This window comes from Oryctolagus cuniculus, chromosome 20 (assembly GCF_964237555.1).
Source record: "Oryctolagus cuniculus chromosome 20, mOryCun1.1, whole genome shotgun sequence".
Classification (NCBI taxonomy): Eukaryota; Metazoa; Chordata; class Mammalia; order Lagomorpha; family Leporidae; genus Oryctolagus; species Oryctolagus cuniculus.
This window is the reverse complement of record NC_091451.1, coordinates 47,393,724-47,417,594: the sequence shown is the minus strand read 5'-3', so window position 1 is coordinate 47,417,594 and position 23,871 is coordinate 47,393,724. Positions and strand designations below refer to the sequence as shown.

The following is a 23,871-nucleotide window of genomic DNA, read 5'->3' as shown; positions in this document are numbered from 1 at the left end:
TCGAGCAATCTCAGCCATAGGGCGTGGGAGCTTCTGCCGAGATGCAGCGAGAGAAAGGGCACAGGTGCGCACACAAGAAGGGAGAGTTAAGTGAGCCCTGCAGGAGAAGGCGCTGCCTCCACACGGAGGGAAGCTGCACCACCAGGCCTCAGGGCCACAGCCAGGAGGCCGTCACACGAGGTCAGCCCCTGTGTGCACCGCTGACCACCTGGCTGAGGAAAACACAGAGAGAGCCACCCCATCACAACATCCGCCTAGAACTGGTCCCGGCCCCAGGTCCCTGCCCAGAGGAAATGAGGTCAGAGGTCAGGGAGAGGCACTGTCCCTGCTCTTGGCAGCACTGCCCCCAGTAGCAAAAGCCAGGACTCGACCTAGGTGTGCCCGGACAGAGACTGGGCAAAGAACAAGTGCTTCCTGTGCACCACGAAACACCATCACTACACACACCACGAAATATTTCACACACACACACACACACCATGGAATAGAGCCCACATGTACCACGAAATACCACACACACAGAGCACGAAATACAGCCTTCATGGACCACAAAATACCATACACAAACACTGTGAAATACCACACACACGTACACCACGAAATACCACACACACACACAACATGAAATACTGCTGACATGTACCATGTAATACCATACACACATACACCACAAAATATAGCACACCTACACACGACGAAATACCACACACACGTACAACATGATATACAGTCTACACATACACCATGAAATCCACACACACAGATGTACACCATAAATACAGCCAAAATCAACAGGAAGAACTGTAAACAAGTACACCCTAAAGTACCACCCCTCTACACTCAGAAATATCATCTCCACGTACCCCTGAAAATTCACCCTAAATTTTCATCCATGTGTGCACCCTGAGACATCCACGTGTGCTCCCTGAAGCACCCACCTCTGCCCCCTGATGCACCCACATGTGCTCCCTGAGGCTCGTGGACCCCGTGAAGAGCCCTCACCTTTCAGAGAGGAAATTCAGTCTTGGCCACAGGTGCATGAGCCTGGCGGCCACCGTGCCCTCAACTGCACCTGGCCCAGAGCAGCACGCGCTCCGTGGTTCTTTGTCATATGATATCTGAGAACACAGGGCGGTGTCGTGGGAGCCTGAGGAGAGGAGGAGGGGAACACCAGGTGAGAACACAGTGGGACAGGAGCCCCGGGCGCTCAGGCACGGCTCAGGGGGACAGCGCACTGCAGGGCCCTGGAGCGCACCAGCCCCCGCGTCAGCACCAGCTCAGCCCCGGCTGTTCCGCTTCCTCCCCAGCTCCCTGCTCTGCGCCTGGGAAGGCGGTGGGTGGTGGCTCAATGCTCGGGCCCTGCACCCACGCAGGAGACCAGAGGTAGTCCTGGGTGGATCCTGTGCCTCTGGGGTTCTGTCAATCACCCTGTCCTGCAGGACTCAGAGACGTCCTGGGCAGGAGGCTGCTGCGTGGTCAGAGTTCCAGGAACAAGCGCCTCTTGGCATTGGAGTCCTGGTGGCCAGGAGGGCTGGCGACTGCTGGTCATGTGGGGAGGGAGCTGAGTGTGGGTTTGCTGGGCCGGGAGGAGGGTTTGGGACCCTGTCGGGGTACTGCAAGGTGGGGACAGAGCTGGGTGGACCCTCTGCCTCCCCACGGCCCTCACGAAGTCCAGGCTGCTCTGGCCTGGCCAGCCCCGTCCTCTACACCGACCCTTCACCACCCCCACCCTGTGCACACTGCCCAGGGGACCTGAGGCCGGGGAGCCTGCGGCCTTCAAAGGCTCCATACCAGCCAAGCTTGAGCAGCTCAACCCCGAAGAGCCCGGGAGACACAGGGCAGCAGAGCCAGATGGACACTTCCAGCCCCAGTCCTGGCCCAGCTGCTGTGTGACCCTGGGCTGCTCTATCCCCCTCTCTGGGCCAGGTTCTGACTGTGACGAGGCGGGGGGTCCTGTGCTCCTAGGGCGCTCTGGGGTTGCAGCCACGTGCCTGCGGTGGTCTCCCAGCGTGCTCTGTGTTGCGGAGAACGCAGCCCCTCCCAGCCTCTTCCCGCTGAGCCTTCCCATGCTTGTGTCAAAAGGGAATTCACAGCCCGTGGTCGTCAGCTGCCTGATCCGGGACTCCTTCCCCCGGGGCCCTCTGAGTGTACTGGAACATCAGCGGGGAGAACGTGAGCGTCTATAACTTCCCGCCTGCCCAGTCTGGCACTTCAGGCCCGTACACCGCATGCAGCGAGCTGATCCTACCACCTGACAGGTGTCCTGCAGATGACAGTGTGGCCTGCCACGTGGTGCACAGTACAATGAGGGCCAGCTTTATAGATGTGTGAAATGATAGATGGATAGATACACAATCTACTGATAGATACATAATCTGATAGAATAATAGATACATAATCTACTGATAGATAGGAATCATTTGCCAGTATATGAAAAAAGGTTCAATTCCAATTTTTTTTTTTTGACAGGCAGAGTGGATAGAGAGAGAGAGACAGAGAGACAGAGAGAAAGGTCTTCCTTTTGCCGTTGGTTCACCCTCCAATGGCCGCCGCGGCCGGCGCGCTGCGGCCGGCGCACCGCGCTGATCCGATGGCAGGAGCCAGGAGCCAGGTGCTTTTCCTGGTCTCCCATGGGGTGCAGGGCCCAAGCACCTGGGCCATCCTCCACTGCACTCCCTGGCCACAGCAGAGGGCTGGCCTGGAAGAGGGGCAACCGGGACAGAATCCGGCGCCCCGACCGGGACTAGAACCCGGTGTGCCGGCGCCGCTAGGCGGAGGATTAGCCTAGTGAGCCGCGGCGCCGGCTCAATTCCAATTTAAGATGAGAGATCAATGCCTAGGACCTGAGGACATCTGGTCCTCTGTGCTGAGGGCCTTCCGCTGGCCATCCCTCAGCCACATTTCTGGGGCAGAACAGAGGTTCTACTCACACCATGGTCCCTCCTCACGCCCTGGGCACACTGACCCCCACACTCAGACCCTTGAGGTGTGCCTGGTCCTCTCTGGACCCAGGTCCCGGCCAAGGCCAGCCCAAGAGCAGGGCTTAGGCAGGAGCCACTGACACGTGGCTCAGCTCAGGCCAGCAGGGCTCCGGCCACACCTTCCCTGGACCAGCAAGGACACTGCCCCGCCTCCTGTCCTGCAGCTGCGCTAAGACACTTGTAGGGGCCAACCCCCTATGGGCCCTGCTCTCGCCCTCAGACCCCATAGAGACCCCACCACTCTGCCCCCAGCCCCTGAGAAGGCGTGCGAGGGAAGGAATGGGGCCCAGGCCCCACCCACACATTCACGTCCTGGCAGCCCTTCTGTGTCTTGCAGGTTGTCAGGAGCCCCTGCCCTGTGTGGTGCTGGATCTGCCACAGGACAGCCTGGAGGAGGAGGCCCCCGGCGCCAACCTGTGGCCCACCACCGTCACCCTCCTCACTCTCTTCCTGCTGAGCCTGTTCTACAGCACAGCTCTGACCATGACAAACATCCGGGGCCCACCTGGCAGCAAAGAGGGACCCCAGTACTGAGGCACAGGTGTGGGGATGCCCAGGGGAGGGGGTCTGGGCCCAAGGACAGATGACTGCTGCTGCCATAGAGGGGCACACGGGTCCCTGCAGGAACTGGGACATGGGTGCCCTGGGTCAGGGTGGGAGCGTCCCCAGATGCAGCAGCTGAGGATTCCACCAAGGCTCCCAGGAGCCAGGCCCGGCCTGGGACAGGGGAGAGGGTGAGGACACCGCCCACCCTCAGCTGCCCCTGTCTCTGCAGGAGGGAAGCGTGCAAGAGCCCCTGGGAAAGCCAGCTCTGCATGCCAGAGCCCAGCCCTCCATGAAGCAGCGGACCCCCATCCCCCTGCCAGGTGCACTCAACCCTTCCCAGACGAATGTTCTCGCTCTGCTGGACGATGGCTCAGGGAAGCCACGGTGGCTGCAGCCTGGGAGACGCCTGCCACTCCACCATAGGGACTTCAGCATGGACTGGACGTGGTGCCCCAGACACGGCCTGGCCCTCAGGAGGCTCAAGTCCAAGACCAGTGCTTCACAAGGGACGGCTCAGGAGGACGCCTCAATGGAGTAGCCATGGACCTGGTCCTGAGCACTGAGCCCTGGTCCTGCTCACTGATTCCTGGTCCTGAGCCTGGGCCTGGCCCCATCCCACACACCAGGACTCCTCCTGAGCTGCATCCTCTAAGGCTCTGACTCCTTTGCACACATCCTGAGCCCTGAGTGCTGACCGCTCTAGGACGTGACCTGCAGGAAGGCCGCAGCCCTCAGGGAGGCCCCGGCGGGCACCGCTTGCAGGTGCAGTCACAGCCGCACTCCTCATCCTCATTCCGTCCTCTCAGGCCCTGAGGGGTTGCAGGGGTGGAGAGGGGACAAGCCCAGGCCCCGGGCTGCCTGAGGTGGACTCAGTGCCTGCGGTCCCTGGGTCAGGGGTGCAGCGCAGGTGGGACCGAGGAGGACGGGCGGTCGTGTTGTTTTCCCCTGTGTTGCTCCTTCTTCAGAAGCTTCCTGTGCCCGTGCACCTGCTGAAACCCCTGAAATAGCCCTGGGCCGGCTGAGTCATCCCAGGCACAGCCCAGGTGTCCCCGCTGAGACCCCTGTCCTCAGACCCTCCACGGAGGCCTGGCCAGATTGCCCCGAGGCCTGGGCAAGGACGGACAGCCCCGTGGGGACCATGGGGCCCTCGCACCCCTCAGGCCAGGGGCTCACAGACGGCACCCACCAGCCCCAGCCAGGCTTCAGGAAGGCCAAGAGCTCAGGTTAGCCGGGACCAGCCTGCCTTCCGCCAGGGTCAGCCCAGGCCCCGCTGCCTTCCACCAGGTCAGGCCGTCTCAGCCAGGCCGTCTCCCGGGGGCACTGACCCACAGCACAGCAGACCCACGGGGACCCGGGCTAGTACCTGCCACCACACCTCAGCGTCCCCCTGCCCGTGTCAGAGCTGATGAAGGGCACAGCCTGGCCCCGCCCCAGCCTTTGCAGCCCTCTGGGAGGGAATCAGCACACACAGGATCTCTCTACTCTGTAATTCTGCCTTCAAATAAATAAATCAGTGACAAGTAAAATAAAAGCTGTGCTGGAGCGAGGGCACCTCACCCCTGCTGAGCGAGCACAGCCCCCCCCCCCCAGGGCCCTGCAGCTAAAGCTCCACTCTGCTCAGAGCACCAGATCCAGGCTCCTGGAAGGATGTCACGGGGACGCCGCTGGTGTACTGGACGAACAAAGACGTGGAGGTCCCCGACGCAGTGCACCAGACACGGCCTGACCGTAAGGAGGCTCAAGTCCGAGACCAGTGCTTCCCCGGGGAGGGCTCAGGAGAAGGCCTCCCTTGAAGTGGCTCTGGTACTGGTACTCCGCATTGGGCCCTGTAGTGAACACTGAGCTGTGGTCCTGGTGACTGAGTCCTGTTCCAATTTACTGAGCCCTGGTCCTTAGTACTGTGCCCTGGTCCTGTTCACTCATTTTTGGTCTGGTACTGATCCTTGGTCATGCTCACTGAACCCTTTTCCTGAGCACTGATCCTGGTTCTGGTCCCTGGGTCCTGGTTCTGCTCACTCAGCCCTGGACCTGGGCCCTGCACCTGTCCTGACCCTGTCACTGGTTACAGCTCCCGCCCCTGACTCTGGACCCTGCGTTTGCCCACTGCTCCCTGGGGCTACTGCTGAGCCCTGCTTCAGGTCCTGAGTTCGGTCCTGAACACAGGCAGTGGCCCTGGTCAGTAACCCAAGCTCCAGGTCACTGCCCTGTAACTGGTCAGCGAGCTGAGGTCAGCTTATTCAGTCCTGGTCCCCAGCTCGGGGCCACTCCTCAGCACTGATTCCTGGTGCCATCCCTGGTCCATAGCCCTGAGCCCAGGTCCTGGGAACCGCACCCTGGGAGTGATCATGATCCACACTCAGATCACTCGGCACTGCCGGGCCCAGATGATGACCTGGCTCCTGCTTGCTTAGGCCCAGTCCCAGCCAAGGTAGCTTTGGGGGAGTGAATCAATGGACGTATGATCTCTCTCTCTCTCTCTCTCTCTCTCTCTCTCTCCCCCTCTGTTTTGTCAATTTCACTGCAAAAGCCTTTCAAATAAATATATCATGAAAAGTCAGCACCCAGGGCCAGCATTGCGGCACAGTGTTTAACTCTGCAACCTGGGAGGCCAGCATCTCATATGGGCACCAGTTCATGTCATGATTCCAACCCAGCTCTCTGCTATGCAGCTGGGAGAGCACAGAGGAGGCCCAAATGTCTGGGTCATGCCACGCACGGGGGAGACCCAGATGAAGCTCCTGGTTCTTGGCTTTGGCCTGACCAAGCCCTGGCCATTGTGGCCATCTGGGGAGTGAACCAACCACAGTCTCTCTGGCCTCCCTCTCTCTGTCTCTGTAACTTCTGCCGAGATGCAGCGAGAGAAAGGGCACAGGTGCGCACACAGGAAGGGAGAGTTAAGTGAGCCCTGCAGGAGAAGGCGCTGCCTCCACACGGAGCGAAGCTGCACCACCAGGCCTCAGGGCCACAGCCAGGAGGCCGTCACACGAGGTCAGCCCCTGTGTGCACCGCTGACCACCTGGCTGAGGAAAACACAGAGAGAGCCACCCCATCACAACATCCGCCTAGAACTGGTCCCGGCCCCAGGTCCCTGCCCAGAGGAAATGAGGTCAGAGGTCAGGGAGAGGCACTGTCCCTGCTCTTGGCAGCACTGCCCCCAGTAGCAAAAGCCAGGACTCGACCTAGGTGTGCCCGGACAGAGACTGGGCAAAGAACATGTGCTTCCTGTGCACTATGAACTACCACACACACATACACACATACGAATACCACACACACGTACAACACGATATATAGCCGCACAAGCACCATGAAATACCACACACACAGATGTTCACCATAAATACAGCCCACATCAACAGGAAGAACTGTAAACAAGTAAACCCTAAAGTACCACCCTCTACACTCAGAAATATCCCACGTACCCCAGAAAATTCACCCTAAATTGTCATCCACGTGTGCTCCCTGAGACATCCACGTGTGCTCCCTGAGGCACCCACCTCTGCCCCCTGATGCACCCACGTGTGCTCCCTGAAGCACCCACGTGTGCTCCCTGAAGCACCCACGTGTGCACCCTGAAGCACCCACGTGTGCTCCCTGAGGCACCCATCTGTGCACCCTGAGGCTCGTGGACCCCGTGAAGAGCCCTCACCTTTCAGAGAGGGAAATTCAGTCTTGGCTGCAGATGCAGGAGCCTGGCGGCCACCGTGCCCTCAACTGTGCCTGGCCCAGAGGAGCACGCACTCCGTGGCTCTTTGTCACGTGCAATATGAGAGCACAGGGCGGTGTCGTGGGAGCCTGAGGAGAGGAGGTGGGGAACCCCAGGTGAGAACACAGTGGGACAGGATCCCCGGGCGCTCAGGTGCGGCTCAGGGGGACAGCGCACTGCAGGGCCCTGGAGCACACCAGCCCCGGGTCAGCGCCAGCTCAGCCCCGGCTGCTCCGCTTCCTCCCCAGCTGCCTGCTCTGCACCTGGGAAGGCGGTGGGTGGTGGCTCAGTGCTCAGGCCCTGCACCCACACTGGGGACCAGAGGGAATTCTGGGATCCCAGCGTTGGCCTGGCCTGGCTCCGGCTTTGCAGGCATTTGGGGCAGGAACCAAAAAACCAAAGATCTCTTTTCATCTCTGTCTCATTCCCGCCTTTCAAACAATGAATAAATCCCTTTCACCACGTGCGGGAGGGATCTTCACGTTCTCTCCACAAACGTCATCAGCGTGAGTGATGACGCCTTCATTCTCTGGCTTCGCTCACGCCCGTCCCGTGCATCTCCAGAGCCTCACGATCCACTCACAGCACGGACGCTGCTGCTCAATGTGGACGTGGAGGAAGAGGGCTCCTGCGGCTGCCTGAGACGCCCACAGCCGGCGTCTGGGTCCCAGCCCCACTTCCAGGGCAGCTTCCTGCCCATGCGCACCCTGGGGGCGGCAGCTGATGCTCCCCTGCCTGGGCCCTGCCACCCCCGTGGGAGACCTGGGGGAGCTCCTGGCTCCGGGCTCAAGCACGACCCAGCCCTGGCTGTTACCGGGGGGGGGGGGGGGGGGGGGGTATGGAGGATGGAAAATCTCACTAAACCTCCCGCATTACTCTCGCTAGCTCTCTCTCTCTCTCTCTTTCTCTCACTCTCCGTCTAGATGAAGACACCCAGGGTGAGCACGCTCTCTCTCTCTCTCTCTCTCTCTCCCTTTTTCTTTACCACTCTGTCTCTCTCTCTCCCTAACTCCCTGCACCCCTCTAGGTGAGGACTCCCAGAACAGTCCCCTGCCCTCTCTCTGTCCAGGTGTGCACACTGGGAGAATCCCCTCCCTGACGCCGGCCTCCAGCCTGCAGACCTGGGAGAAATCAGTGCCTTCTGGCGAAGCCTGCCCGTCTGTGCTGTGTTTGTTGCAGCAGCCACAAATGACTAAGACGCACGGCCACGGGGTCCCCATGCACTTTGCCTGCATCTCAGCCCCCAGCCCATCCTGTGGCCGGCCACGTGGAGCCCTCGCCCCTCCATGGTCCCTGGGGTCCCAGGGCTCAGGCCACACATACCTGTCCCCACCACAGACAGACCACAGACCAGACATGACGTGGAGATGAGCTGCACTGTCTACTGGGACAGGAAGTGGTGAGTGACCCCAACGTGGGGCCAGACCCACAGTCACACAGCCTCCCCAGCCTGCACTCAGCAGCCAGCCCCAGCCCAGCCATGGGCAAAGAGCCAAGCAGGTGCACAGCTCTCCAGGAGGGGCCTGGACCAGGCCTGGCTCCCACTCCACTCAGCCCCTCTGGGCCAGCAGCAGAGGGTGCAGGTGAGGAGCTCTGGTCAGGCATGGACCCACAGTGCAGGGCAGCCTGGCCAGGGAGACCTGACCCTCCATGGTGCTCCTCCAGCAGCCCAGACAGGTGGGTCCACGGGATGCTGCCCCTCTGCACAGGGGCAGTCGCAGCCAGGCTGGTCCTGAGGCTCCTGGGGGCAGAGGGAGAACAGGCATCAGCCAAAGAGGGCAGGGAAAGGGGGACCACGGCCAGGAGCCCAGCAACCACAGGCAGGACACAGCCACTGGCCGGGAGAGGCTGGGATAGGGGGCTGAGCCCGGCAGAGCCCAACTCAGTCAGGATGAGCCGAGTCCTGGGAGGCAGTGCCAAGAGCCCTGCAGGCTGATCTGGACGTGGGCTGGGCTGGGACAGAGATGAGCAGAGGAGGACGTGGGGAAGCTGATGGACGCCCACCCCCTCCCTGAACTGAGCTGAGCAGGGCTGAGCTGCACTTAGTTGTGCTGAGCTGGGCTAGGCTGGGCTGGGCTGGGCTGGGCTTGCCTGGGCTAGGTTGGTCTTAGCTGGGCTGAGCTGGGCTGGGCTGGGCTGAGCTGGTCTTAGCTGGGCTGAGCTGGGCTGGCCTGTGCTGAGCTGGTCTTAGCTGGGCTGAGCTGGGCTGGGCTGAGCTGGTCTTAGCTGGGCTGATCTGGGCTGGCCTGGGCTGGGCTGGGCTGGGCTGGGCTGAGCTGGGCTGAACTGAGCCCTGCAGGCTGGCCTGAAAGGCCTGGCTGGGCTGCCCTGGACTAACCTGATCTTAGATGGGCTGTGAAGAGCTGAGCTGGAGTAGGTTGTGCTGATCTGAGTGGAATTGAGCTCAGCTGACCTGGTTTGGGCTGAGAGCTGACCTCGGCTGGGCTGGGCAGTGCAGGGCTGAACTGAGCTGGGCTAGCTGAGCTGAACTGATGTGGGCTATGTTGAAGTGGGCTGAGCCGGGCTGAGCTCATCTGGGCTGGGCTGAGCTGAGCTGTGCTGGGTGGGCTGAGCTGGGCTGTGTTGGGTGGGCTGAGCTGGGCTGGGCTGGGCTGGGCTGGGCTGAGGTGACCTGACTGGGGTGAGCTGGGCTGGGCTGGGCTGGGCTGGGCTGAGGTGACCTGACTGGGCTGAGCTGGGCTGGGCTGGGCTAAGCTGGCTGAGGTGACCTGACTGGGCTGAGCTGGTCTTAGCTGGGCTGAGCTGGTCTTAGCCAAGCTGAGCTGGGCTGAACTGAGCCTGGCAGAGCTGGCCTGAAAGGCCTGGCTGGGCTGCCCTGGACTAACCTGATCTTAGCTGGGCTGTGAAGAGCTGAGCTGGAATTGAGCTCAGCTGACCTGGTTTGGGCTGAGAGCTGACCTCGGCTGGGTGGGCTGAGCAGGGCTGAGCTGAGCTGTGCTGGGTGGGCTGAGCTGGGCAGAGCAGGGCTGGGCTGAACTGGGCTGGGCTGGGCTGGACTGGGCTGAGCTGGGCTGAGGTGACCTGACCTGGGCTGGGCTGGGCTGGGCTGGGCTGAGCTGGGCTGAGGTGACCTGGTTTGGGCTGAGAGGTGACCTCAGCTGGGCTGGACAGTACAGGGCTGAGCTGAGCTGGGCTGAGCTGAGCTGAACTGATGTGGGCTATGTTGAAGTGGGCTGAGCCGGGCTGAGCTCATCTGGGCTGGGTTGAGCTGGGCTGAGGTGACCTGACCTGGGCTGAGCTGGGCTGGGCTGGTCTGAGCTGGCTGAGGTGACCTGACTGGGCTGAGCTGGGCTGGGCTGGGCAGAGCTGGCTGAGGTGACCTGACCTGGGCTGAGCTGGGCTGGGCTGGGCAGAGCTGGGCTGGGCTGAGCTGGGCTGAGGTGACCTGACTGGGCTGAGCTGTGCTGGGTGGGCTGAGCTGGGCTGGGCTGAGCTGGGCTGAGGTGACCTGACTGCGCTGAGCTGGGCTGGGCTGGGCTGAGCTGGCTGAGGTGACCTGTGCTGGATGAAACTTCGATAGACTGAGCTAGGTGGAGCTAGGCTAAGCTGGGCTGAGTTGAACTGAGCAGGACTGAACTGGGCTGGGCTGGGCTGAGCTGGCTGAGGTGACCTGTGCTGGATGGAACTTGGATAGACTGAGCTAGGTGGAGCTAGGCTAAGCTGGGCTGAGTTGAACTGAGCAGGACTGAACTGGGCTGGGCTGGGCTGATCACACCTGGGCTTGCCTGGGCTGGGCAGGGCGGAATGAGCCTCGTTGGGCTGAGCTGGGCAGAGCTGGGCTGAACTGGGCTGTGTTGAACGAATCCAGTCCGCTGAGCTGAGCGTGGGTGGACAAAGCTGGGCTAAGTTGAGCTGAGCTGGGCTGAGCAGGACAGCGAGGGCTGAGTGGGCTGAGCTTGCAGTCTCTGAGGCCTCTGGGGGAAGTGCAAAGTCTGTGTCTGGGGCTAAGCTGGTTCCCAGGTGTGGGGTTCCAGGCATGAAAACCATTGAAGACCTGAGCCCTAGTGCAGTAGGGGGCGCCTGTGCTCCTAGGGCGGAGCCTGTGCCTCTGGGCGCTGTCGGTCACTCTGTCCTGCAGGACTCAGAGACGTCCTGGGCAGGAGGCGGCCATGTGGTCAGAGCTCCAGGAACAAGCGCTCCTTGGCATTGGAGCCCTGGTGGCCATGAGGGCTGTCGACTGCTGCTCATGGGGGAGGGGTGTGAGTGTGAGACGTGGGGCTGGGGCGAGGGTCTGGGACCCTGGCAAGGGCAGTGCAAGCTGGGCACAGAGCTGGGCCCCACCCCTGCCTCCCCTCGGCCTTCACCAGGCCCAGCCTGCTTCACTGCTCCAGCCAGCCTGTCCCCTCCTCCCTTCAGCACCCCCACCCTGTGCACACTGCCCAGGGGCCCTGAGGCCGGGGAGCCTGCGGCCCTCGACGGCTCCGTGCCAGCCAAGCTTGAGCAGCTCAGCCCCGAGGAGCCTGGAGACACAGGGCAGCAGGAGCCAGCTGGACACTTCAGGCCCCAGTCCTGGTCCAGCTGCTGTGTGACCCTGGGCTGGTCTCCTCCCCTCTCTGGGCCAGGTTCTTGCTGTGACGATGCAGGCAGGGTCCTGTGCTCCCAGGGCTGTCTGGGGCTGCAGCCTTGTGACTGTGATGGTCTCACAGCGTGTCCTATGTTACAGATCCCGCAAAAACCCCCAGCCTCTTTCCCCTGATCCTCCCTGGACCTGTGTCGGGAAACACCGTGGTCGTCGGCTGCCTGATCCAGGGCTTCTTCCCCCTGGGCCCTCTGAATGTGAGCTGGAACGGCAGCGAGGGGGACGTGATCTTCCCTCCTGTCCCGTCTCCCCCCTCAAGCCTCTACACCACGAGCAGCCTGCTGAGCCTGACACTTGAAGAGTGTCCTAAGTGTGTGATCTGCCACGTGGAGCACAATGAAGTGGACAGAGATCTGATCGTGCCCTGCCCAGGTAGGAGGGCGGCTGGGGGCCCTGAGGCTGCATGTGGGCTGCTGGGCTGGACAATACTTGGGGGATGGCAGCCTGGGCCAGGATGTGCGCGCTGCACACTGACAGATGTGGCCCTCTCTAGTTTCAGAATGTTCAGGCTGCCCCAACACCACCATCTCCTGCGGGGAGCCCAGCCTGTCCCTGCAGCGGCCAGACATCGGGGACCTGCTCCTGGAATCGAAGGCCAGCCTCACCTGCACCCTGAGTGGCCTGTTGAACCCCGAGGGCGCCGTCTTCACCTGGGAGCCCACAAACGGGAACGAACCCGTCCAGCAGAGCGTCCAGAGTTACCCCTGCGGCTGCTACAGTGTGTCCAGCGTGCTGCCCGGCTGTGCGGAGCCCTGGAATGCGGGGACAGAGTTCACCTGCACAGTCACCCACCCTGAGATAGAGGGCGGCTCCCTGACAGCCACCATCAGCAGAGGTGGGCCTGACCCCAACCCTGGGCAATGGGCTCCTCTCCTCACCCCCGGGTAAAACTTCTCCCTCCCCTCCTGGGCTTCTAGGCTCCTTTCCCCATAAAACAGAGGGAAACTGAGGCCGGCGTGCAGGACAGTGGGACTCAATCCTCCCCTGCCACCCTGATCCCACTCTCCCCCTTCCAGGCAGCCTCATCCCACCCCAGGTCCACCTGCTGCCACCGCCATCGGAGGAGCTGGCCCTCAACGCGCTGGTGACGCTGACCTGCCTGGTGCAGGGCTTCAGCCCCAAGGACGTGCTGGTGTCCTGGACAAACAAAGGCACGGTAGTCCTCAAAGAAAGCTACCTGGTGTGGGATCCCCTGCCCGAGCCCGGCCAGGACCCCACCACCTACGCTGTCACCAGCCTGCTGCGCGTGCCAGCCGAGGACTGGAACCAGAATGAAAGCTACACCTGCGTGGTGGGCCATGAGGGCCTGGCCGAGCACTTCACCCAGAAGACCATCAACCGGGAGGCGGGTAAACCCACCCAAGTCAACGTGTCTGTGGTCGTGGCAGACGTGGAAGCCGTGTGCTACTGAGCCCCTAGCCTGCCCTGAATAAACTCCGTGCTCACCCCCAGCAGCCCTGCGGGTTCATTGTGCCTGTCTGTCTCCTCGGGGGCTGCAGCCACAGGGCGGGGAGGGGGAGCGCCCCTGGTCCTAGGAGATGGGGCTCAGGCACCTGGAGGGGACATGATGCATGGTTCCCATGAGTGTGCATGTGAGTTGAGTGTGAGCACAGGTGTCTGTGGGAGTGAGTGTGCCTGGGAGAGAGCGTGCCTGGGAGTGAGTGTGTCTGGGAGTGAGTGTGTCTGGGAGTGAGCGTGTCTGGGAGGGAGCAGTGAGAGGGGAGGCTGAGCCGGGGTGGATTCTGAGGCAGTGCAGGCACAGCTCAGGTCGCACCCAGAGCCGTGGACACCAGCAGGAGTTCCTGGCAGCAGGGGTGCAGCCATTGCCCTGGTGCAGAGGACGAGGGAGGGAGGGGGAGGAACAGGGCTGGGTGCAGGACCACAGGAAGAGGGGCGACCAGCAGTCCCCCAGCGTGGCAGAGGTCAGCCCCATCAGATACCACCCAGCAGTGCAGGACAGCGCTCACACACACAGGGCACACAGCAGGCCCCACCCCGCACCACGCCCTCTGGGGCCTGCACACACACACGTGCTCACAGGCCACACACGCTCACACACGTCCCCCTCAGCTGCAGGAGAGCTCACAGCCCAGACCCAGCTCCAGGAAAGCAAGGGGAGTCCCTGCTCAAGGCCGTGACAGTTTCCTCAGCCCAGCCCTGCTGCCCAGGCCCTGCTGGCCCTCTCTGGGCCTCCCTGAATGTCCAGCCATGCACAGCTCAAGGATCATTTGCACAGCCCACCCTAGGCAGACACTGCTCACTGCTGGGTCCCAGACTCAACCCTCTATCCCCTCCTGAGCCCGATCTGAGCCAAACCACAGGCAGAGAGGGGCAGGGCAGAGACCACCTACACGGGCCCCTCCTCAGGCCTTGGGCTTCTGATTCGCACCCCAGGAGCTCCCAGACCAATGTAGGAACCCCGGGCACCAGGAATCCAAAAGGCACAGGGCCCCAGCTCTTATCTCAGATGACCTTGGGGCCTCCCAGGGCTCAGGCTCTCGCCATCACCCTTGTCAGGGCCCAGGTGAAGTGGAGCCCCACACACAGCCACTTCTCTCCCCAGAGGGTCCCGGTTCAAAGAACTCAGGGGGAGGAACAGGCCGGGCAGGAAAACAGCACCCACACAAGTACCCCAGCCACCCCATGGGCCCAGGAACTGAGCCAAAGAAGCAGATTCCTAAGAAAGAGGGAAAGGGAGAGAATTAACATGGAGAACAGACAGATAAGCCAGTGACCACATGACAGAGTGGAACGTGGATGGACGGACAGACAGATGGATGGATGGATGGACTGATGGATGCATGGACTGATGGATGCATAGATCAGTGGATGGATGGACAGGTAGATGGATGGTTGAAAGGATGGATGGTGGCTGGTTACAGATTGATGGATGGATAGGTAGATGAATAGATTCATGGATATTTAACTGGATGCAAAGGTAGGTTTGTGGGTGGATGGATGGATGGATGGATGGTTTTAAGTTGGAGAGTAGATAGATGTAGGGGTGAATCAAAAACTGGATAGGATAATTGAGGGAGGGATGAGTACTTGGATGGGTGGAGGATGACAGACTGATAGATGTGTGAAATGATAGATGGATAGAAATGTAACATATTGAAATAGATGATTGATGTACCAGTAATGACAAACTTTTAAACCGAATTTAACACAGAGATCCGTGACCCAGGACCTAGGACACCTGGTCCACTCTGCTGGCTGCTGGCTGCTGGCCTTCGCTGGCCATCCCTCAGCCACTTCCCTGGGGAAGAACAGAGGCTCTGCTCACACCATGGTCCCTGCTCACGCCCTGGGCACACTGACCCCACACTCAGACCTTGAGGTGTGCCTGGTCCTCTCTGGACCCAGGTCCTGGCCAAGGCCAGCCCAAGAGCAGGGCTTAGGCAGGAGCCACTGACACATGGCTCAGCTCAGGCCAGCAGGGCTCTGGCCACACCTTCCCTGGACCAGCAAGGACACTGCCCCGCCTCCTGTCCTGCAGCTGCGCTAAGACACTTGCAGGGGCCAACCCCCTATGGGCCCTGAACTCACCCTCAGACCCCATAGAGACCCCACCATTCCACCCCCAGCCCCTGAGGAGGTATGGGAGGGAAGGCCTTGGGCCCAGGCACACCCACACGTTCACGTCCTGGCAGGCCTTCTGTGTCTTGCAGGTTGTCAGGAGCCCCTGCCCTGTGTGGTGCTGGATCTGCCACAGGATAGCCTGGAGGAGGAGGCCCCCGGCGCCAACCTGTGGCCCACCACCGTCACCCTCCTCACTCTCTTCCTGCTGAGCCTGTTCTACAGCACAGCTCTGACCGTGACCAGCATCCGGGGCCCACCTGGCAACAAAGAGGGACCCCAGTACTGAGGCACAGGTGTGGGGATGCCCTGGGGAGGTGTCCAGGCCCAAGGAGAGGTGACTGCTGCTGCCATAGAGGGGCACACGGGTCCCTGCAGGAACTGGGACATGGGTGCCCTGGGTCAGGGTGGGAGCGTCCCCGGGTGCAGGAGTTGAGCATTCCACCAAGGCTCCTGGGAGCCAGGCCCGGGCTGGGACAGGGGAGAGGGTGAGGACACCGCCCACCCTCAGCTGCCCCTGTTTCTGCAGGAGGGAAGCGTGCAGGAGCCCCTGGGAAAGCCAGCTCTGCATGCCAGAGCCCAGCCCTCCATGAAGCAGCGGACCCCCCCATCCCCCTGCCAGGTGCACTCAACCCTTCCCAGACGAATGTTCTCACTCTGCTGGACGATGGCTCAGGGAAACCACGGTGGCTGCAGACTGGGAGACGCCTGCCACTCCAACACAGGGACTTCAGCATGGAACTGGACATGGTGCCCCAGACACGGCCTGGCCCTGCAGGGGTCTCAAGTCCAAGACCAGTGCTCCTCCGGGGAGGGCTCAGGAGGTCAATTCCCTGGATGTGGCCATGGACCTGGTTCTGGTCACTCAGTCCTGGTCCTGGATTCTGCACCTGTCCTGACCCTGTCACTGGTTACAGCTCCCCACCCCTGAGTTCTGGACCCTGCGTTTGCCCACTGCTCCCTGGGGCTACTGCTGAGCCCTGCTTCAGGTCCTGAGTTGGGTCCTGAACACAGGCAGTGGCCCTGGTCAGTAACCCAAGCTCCAGGTCACTGCCCCTGTAACTGGTCAGCGAGCTGAGGTCAGCTTATTCAGTCCTGGTCCCGAGCTCGGGGCCACCCCTGAGCACTGATTCCTGGTCGTAAACGCTGGCCACACCATCCGCACTCCTCCTGCTGTCTGCCTGCTCCCCAAGGCCTCCAGACCCTGTGGCTGCACACCTGGGGGCCCTGATGCTCCAGACCCAGGCCTCACCAGTGCTGCCACGGCAACCACGAGGACCCGGGCTGCTTCCTGCTCAGGGCAGCCTCTGCCGCGGAGCCGTGGCCCCCACAGGACACGAAGTGCAGCAGCTCCCACAGCTGTTCCTTCCCCGGGAGCCGCCTGCCAGTGAGATTCCAGCTCTGGGGCCAGCACTTTGCACAGCAGGTTAACGCCCTGGACTGATGCACGGGAATCCTATATGGGCACCAGTTCAAGACCCGGCTGCTGCACTTCCAATCCAGCTCTCTGCTGTGGCCTGGGAAAGCAGTGGAATACAGCCCACGGCCTTGGGCCCCTGCACCCACGTGGGAGACCCGGAAGAAGCTCCTGGCTCCTGCCTTGGATTGACACAGCTCCTGCCATTGAGGCCAACTTGGGATTGAACCATTGATTGGAAGATCTCTCTCTCTCTCTCTCTCTCTCTCTCTCTGCCTCTCCATCTCTCTCTTTGTACCTCTGACTGGCAAATAAATAAATAAATCTTAAAAAAAAAAAAAAAGATTCCAGCTGTGCCTGGGCTGGAGGGGTGGGCCTGAGTGGGCACCCGTGGCAGCCTTGCCGTCAAACTGGCCTCCATGGAAACGCACATGAACTCATCGTGAGACTCCACCTTGTAATATCAGGGTGGCCCTGTCCAAAAGAGCAAAGCTGGCTGTACCGTGGCTCACTAGGCTAATCCTCCGCCTTGCGGTGCCGGCACACCGGGTTCTAGTCCCAGGCGGGGCGCCAGATTCTGTCCCGGTTGCCCCTCTTCCAGGCCAGCTCTCTGCTGTGGCCAGGGAGTGCAGCGGAGGATGGCCCAAGTACTTGGGCCCTGCACCCCATGGGAGACCAGGATAAGCACCTGGTTCCTGCCATCGGATGAGCACGGTGCGCCAGCCGCAGCGCACTGTCCGCAGCGGCCATTGGAGGGTGAACCAACGGCAAAGTGAGACCTTTCTCTCTGGCTCTCTCTCTCTTACTGTCCACTCTGCCTGTAAAAAAAAAAAAAAAAAAAAAAAAACCAGAGCAAAGCTAAGCGTTAGGGAGGAGGTGGAGCCAAGGGACTCCTTGCACGCGGCTGGCTGGCAGGAGTGTCAATCAGAACGGCCCCGTGCAGAGCATATGGTTGTCTTGCAAACAACTGGTCCTGTTCCCAGGTCCTTACCCAAAGGAAACGCCCCAGGACTCGACCTAGGTGTGCATGGACAGAAGACTGGACAAAGAACATGAGCTTCCTGTGCACCACGAACTACCATCACTACACACACCACAAACTACCACAGACACGTGCACCATGAAATACAGCCCACATGTACCACAAAATACCATACACATGTGTACCATGAAATACCACACACATGTTACACCATGAAATACCACACACACACAACATGAAATACAGCTGACATGTACCATGTAATACCACACACACATAAACCACAAAATACAGCCCACCTGTACACCACAAAATACCACACACATGTATACCATGAAATACAGCCCACATGTACACCATGAAATACCACACACATGTTACATCATGAAATACCACACACACACAACATGAAATACAGCTGACATGTACCATGTAATACCACACACACATACACCACAAAATAAGGCCACGTGTACACCACAAAATACCACACACATGTGTACCATGAAATACCACACACAGGTATACCAAGAAATACAACCCACATGTACACCATGAAATACCATACACACATAAACCATGAAATACCACATACACATGTACACCATGAAATACAACCCACAAGTACACCATGAAATACGACACATACATACACCGTGAAATACAGCCCTTATATACCGCGAAATACCACACACAAATACACCACAAAATACAGCCCACATGTACACAATGATATGCCACACAAACGTACACAATGAAATACAGCCCACAAATACACCATGAAGTACCAAACACACACCATGAAATACAGCCCACATGTACCAAGATATACCACACACACATACACCACAAAATACAGCCACATATACCATAAAATACACACACATACAGCATGAAATACCACACACACATACTCTGCAGAATACCCACACATACACCATTAAATACAAACCACATGTATGCTGTGTAATACTACAAGTGTGTACACAATGAAATACAGCCCACAAGTGAACGGTGAAGAACTGTAAACATGGACACTGGGATATCGCCTGCCCGTGCTCCGGGGTAGCCGCCATGTGATGGCGACAGTCTCACAGCGTGTCCTGTGTTGCAGATCCCACGGAAAGCCCCAGCTTCTTCCCGCTGAGACTCCCCTGTCCTCTGTCAGGAGAGACAGTGGTCGTCAGCTGCGTGATCCAGGGCTTCTTCCCCCTGGGCCCTCTGAGCGTGAGCTGGGAATAGCACCCAAAGCAGCCTCGTACCCTCTCTCTATCCACGCGAGGTGCACTGACTGATCTCTCTCTCTCTCTCTCTCTCTCTGTGTCTCTGTGTGTGTGTGTGTGTCTCTCTCCCTTCACATGGGGCATCCAGATTGATCTCTCTGGCTTGCCCTCTCTCCCGCTCCAGGCGTGCACACTGGAAGAATTCCATCCCTGATGCTGGCCTCCAGCCTGCAGACCTGGGAGAAATCAGTGCCTTCCGGTAGAGCCTGCTCGTCTGTGCTGTGTTTGTTACAGCAGCCACAAATGACTAAGACGCATGGCCACGAGGTCCCCATGCACTTTCCCTGCATCTCAGCCCCCAGCCCGTCCTGTGGCCGGCCACGTGGAGCCCTCCTCCCTCCAGGGTCCCTGAGGTCACAAGGCCCAGGCTACAGACACCTGTCCCCACCACAGACAGACCACAGACCAGACATGACGTGGAGATGAGCCGCACTGTCTGCTGGGACAGGAAGTGGTGAGTGACCCCAACGTGGGGCCAGACCCACAGTCACGCAGCCTCCCCAGCCTGCACTCAGCAGCCAGCCCCAGCCCAGCCATGGGCAAAGAGCCAGAGCAGGTGCACAGCTCTCCAGGAGGGGCCCGGACCAGGCCTGGCTCCCACTCCACTCAGCCCCTCTGGGCCAGCAACAGAGGGTGTGGTGAAGAGCTCTGGTCAGGCGTGGACCCGCAGTGCAGGGCAGCCTGGCCAGGGAGACCTGACCCTCCATGGTGCTCCTCCAGCAGCCCAGACAAGTGGGTCCACGGGACTCTGCCCCTCTGCACAGGGGCAGTCGCAGCCAGGCTGGTCCTGAGGCTCCTGAGGACAGAGGGAGAACAGGCATCAGCCAAAGAGGGCAGGGAGAGGGGGACCACGGCCAGGAGCCCAGCGACCACAGGCAGGACACAGCCACTGCTGGTAAAGGCTGGGACAGGGGGACTTAGCCCGGCAGAGCCCAACTCAGTCAGGATGAGCCGAGTCCCTGGAGGCAGTGCCAAGAGCCCTGCAGGCTGATCTAGACGTGGGCTGTGCTGGGACAGAGACAGCAGAGGAGGACGTGGGAACCTGATGGATGCCCACCCCCTCCCTGAACTGGGCTGGGCTGGGCTGGGCTGAGCTCTTGCTCTGCTTGACTGGGCTGTACTGAGCAAAACTGGGCTGAGCTGGGCTGCGTTGAACTGGGTTGGGCTGGACTGGTTGGGTTGGACTGAACTCAGCTGGGAGGGGCTGGGCTGGGGTGGGTTGGGCTGAACTGGACTATGCTTGGCTGAGCTGGGTTTGACTGGGCTGGGCTGGGCTGGGCTATGCTGAATTGTGTTGAGCTGGGCTGAGCTGGGCTGGGCTGGGCTATGCTGAATTGTGTTGAGCTGGGCTGGGCTGGGCTGGGCTATGCTGGGCTGGGCTTAGCTGTCCTAGGCTGAACTGGGCCAGGCTGGGCTGGACTGGGGAGGTTGAGCTGGGCTGGGCTGAGCTATGCTAGGATGGGCTGGGCCGAGCTGGGCTGGGCATGGTTGGCCTAGGCTGGGCTGGAATGGGCTGACCTGTGCTGGACTGGGCTGAACTGGGCTTGACCAGGCTGAACTAGGCTGAGCTGGGCTATTCTGAGCTGGGCTGACCTGAACTGGGCTAGGCTGGGCTAAGCTGGGATGGTCAAGGTTGGGTTGGGCTGGGCTGGGCTGAGCTATGCTGAGCTGGATTGAGCTGGAATGGGCAGGCTAACCTGGGCTGGGCTGAGCTATGATGAGCTGGATTGAGCTGGAATGGGCAGGCTAACCTGGGCTGGGCTGAGCTATGCTAGGATGGGCTGGGCAGATTGAGCTGGGTTTGGGGGAGGGGGTGATTGAGCTGGGCTGGGCTGGGCAAGGCTGGGCTAAGCTGGGATGGTCAGGGTTGGGTTGGGCTGGGCTGAACTATGCTAGGATGGGCTGGGCAGATTGAGCTGGGCTTGGGGGAGGGGGTGATTGAGCTGGGCTGGGCTGGGCAAGGCTGAGCTAGGCTGGTCTAGTCTGGACTAAACTGGGCTAGGCTGGACTGAACAGGCTGAGCTGAGCAGTCTCTGAGGCCTCTGGGGGAAGTGCAAAGTCTGTCTGGGGCTAAGCTGGTTCCCAGGTGTGGGGTTCCAGGCATGAAAACCATTGAAGACCTGAGCCCTAGTGCAGTAGGGGGCACCTGTGCTCCTAGGGCGGAGCCTGTGCCTCTGGGCGCTGTCGGTCACTCTGTCCTGCAGGACTCAGAGACGTCCTGGGCAGGAGGCGGCCGTGTGGTCAGAGCTCCAGGAACAAGCGCTCCTTGGCATTGGAGCCCTGGTGGCCATGAGGGCTGTCGACTGCTGCTCATGGGGGAGGGGTGTGAGTGTGAGACGTGGGGCTGGGGCGAGGGTCTGGGACCCTGGCAAGGGCAGTGCAAGCTGAGCACAGAGCTGGGCCCCACCCCTGCCTCCCCTCGGCCTTCACCAGGCCCAGCCTGCTTCACTGCTCCAGCCAGCCTGTCCCCTCCTCCCTTCAGCACCCCACCCTGTGCACACTGCCCAGGGGCCCTGAGGCCGGGGAGCCTGCGGCCCTCGACGGCTCCGTGCCAGCCAAGTTTGAGCAGCTCAGCCCCGAGGAGCCTGGAGACACAGGGCAGCAGAGCCAGCTGGACACTTCCGGCCCCAGTCCTGCCCCGCTGCTGTGTGACCCTGGGCTGGTCTCCTCCCCTCTCTGGGCCAGGTTCTGGCAGTGACGATGCAGGCAGAGTCCTGTGCTCCCAGGGTACTCTGGGGTTGCAGCCTCGTGACTGTGATGGTCTCACAGTGTGTCCTGTATTGCAGCGTCCGCAACCACCCCAGGCATCTACCCGCTGAGCCTCCCCCTACATGTGTCAGATGGGAATTCACAGCCCGTGGTCGTAGCTGCCTGATCCGGGGCTTCTTCCCCCCGGGCCCTCTGCGTGTGAGCTGGAACGTCAGCAGGGAGAACGTGAGCGTCTATAACTTCCCGCCTGCCCAGTCTGGCACTTCAGGCCCGTACACCGCATGCAGCGAGCTGATCCTACCAGACACGCAGTGTCTTAGACATCAAAGCGCAGCCTGCCACATGGAGTACAACTCAGTAAACAGAGTCTGCCTGTGCCCTTCCCAGGTCAGAGAGCAGGCTGGGGTGGGGCCATGAGGCTGCAGAGTGGGCTGCTGGGCTCCATCCAAGGAACTGCAGACCAAGGGCAGCTGAGGCCAGGGATGGACAAGGGGCCACTGACACATAACAACTCTGTTTCTTCAGACTGCTGCCCAGGCAACAGCTGCTGCACCTGCCCCAGCTCCAGCTCTAGAAACCTCATCTCAGGCTGCCAGCCCAGCCTGTCCCTGCAGCAGCCAGATCTCAGGGACCTGCTCCTGGGCTCAGACGCCAGCCTCACCTGCACCCTGAGCGGCCTGAAGGACCCCGAGGGCGCCGTCTTCACCTGGGAGCCCACAAACGGGAACGAACCCGTCCAGCAGAGCCCCCAGCGTGACCCCTGCGGCTGCTACAGTGTGTCCAGCTTGCTGCCCGGCTGTGCGGAGCCCTGGAATGCGGGGACAGAGTTCACCTGCACAGTCACCCACCCTGAGATAGAGGGCGGCTCCCTGACAGCCACCAAAAGCAAAGACACAGGTGGGCCTGCCCCCACCCCCAGGCAATGGGCTGCTCTCCTCACCCCAACCTCACTCCTCCCTCCCCTCCTGGGCTCCAAGGTTCCCTCCCAAACTCACAGAGGGAAACTGAGGCCAGCGTGTGGGACAGTAGAGCTTGGTCATCTCCTGATGCCCTGACCCCGCTCTCCCCCTTCCAGGCAGCCTCACCCCACCCCTGGTCCACCTACTGCCGCTGCCGACTGAGGAGCTGGCCCTCAACGCGATGGTGACGCTGACCTGCCTGATGCAGGGCTTCAGCCCCAAGGACGTGCTGGTGTACTGGATGAACAAAGGCGTGGAGGTCCCCAAAGACAGCTTCCTGGTGTGGAAGCCCCTGCCCGAGCCCGGCCAGGACCCCGCCACCTACGCCGTCACCAGCCTGCTGCGCGTGTCGGCCAAGGACTGGAACCAGGGGGACAGCTACTCCTGCGTGGTGGGCCATGAGGGCCTGGCCGAGCACTTCACCCAGAAGACCATCAACCGGGAGGCGGGTAAACCCACCCACGTCAACGTGTCTGTGGTCGTGGCAGACGTGGAAGCCGTGTGCTACTGAGCCCCTGGCCTGCCCTGAATAAACTCCGTGCTCGCCCCCAGCAGCCCTGCGGGTTCATTGTGCCTGTCTGTCTCCTCGGGGGCTGCAGCCACAGGGCAGGGAGGGGGAGCGCCCCTGGACGGAGGAGCTGGGGTCTCAACACCTGGAGGGGACATCATGCATGGTGCCCATGAGTGTGCATGTGAGCGTAGTGTGAGCAAAGGTGCCTGTGGGAGTGAGTGTGTCTGGAAGTGAGTGTGTCTGGGAGTGAGCGTGCCTGGGAGTGAGTGTGTCTGGGAGTGTTTTATAGGGAGTGAGTGTGCATGGGAGTGGGTGTGTCTGGGAGTGAGTGTGTCTGGGAGTGAGTATGTCTGGGGGTGTCTGGGAGTGGGTGTGTCTGGAAGTAGGCATGTCTGGGAGTGGATGTGTCTGGGAGTGAGTATGCCTGGGAGTGGGTGTGATTGGGAGTAAGCGTGTCTGGGAGTGTGTCTGGGAGTGAGTGTGTCTGGGAGTATATCTGGGAGTGAGCGTGCCTGGGAGTGAGGGTGCCCGGGAGCGAGTGTGTCTGGGAGTGAGTGTGTCTGGGAGTGGGTGTGTCTGGGAGTGTGTCTAGGAGTGA

The 23,871-nt window shown here is 60.9% G+C and overlaps 2 gene segments (V, D, J or C); both read left to right on the top strand.

Annotated features, from left to right (window-relative positions):
• Window positions 1–23,316, top strand: part of LOC138847290 (Ig alpha chain C region-like) — a 29,450-nt gene extending 6,134 nt beyond the window's left edge. The window contains 2 exon segments of the C gene segment in view: window positions 22,329–22,700; window positions 22,879–23,316. Coding sequence covers window positions 22,329–22,700; window positions 22,879–23,273 — 767 coding nt within the window.
• On the top strand, window positions 2,090–13,287 carry LOC138847289 (Ig alpha chain C region-like). The segment is given in 3 exon segments: window positions 2,090–2,299; window positions 12,277–12,668; window positions 12,850–13,287. Coding segments are annotated over 2 exon segments (753 nt in total).
• Window positions 23,317–23,871: the final 555 nt, after the last annotated feature.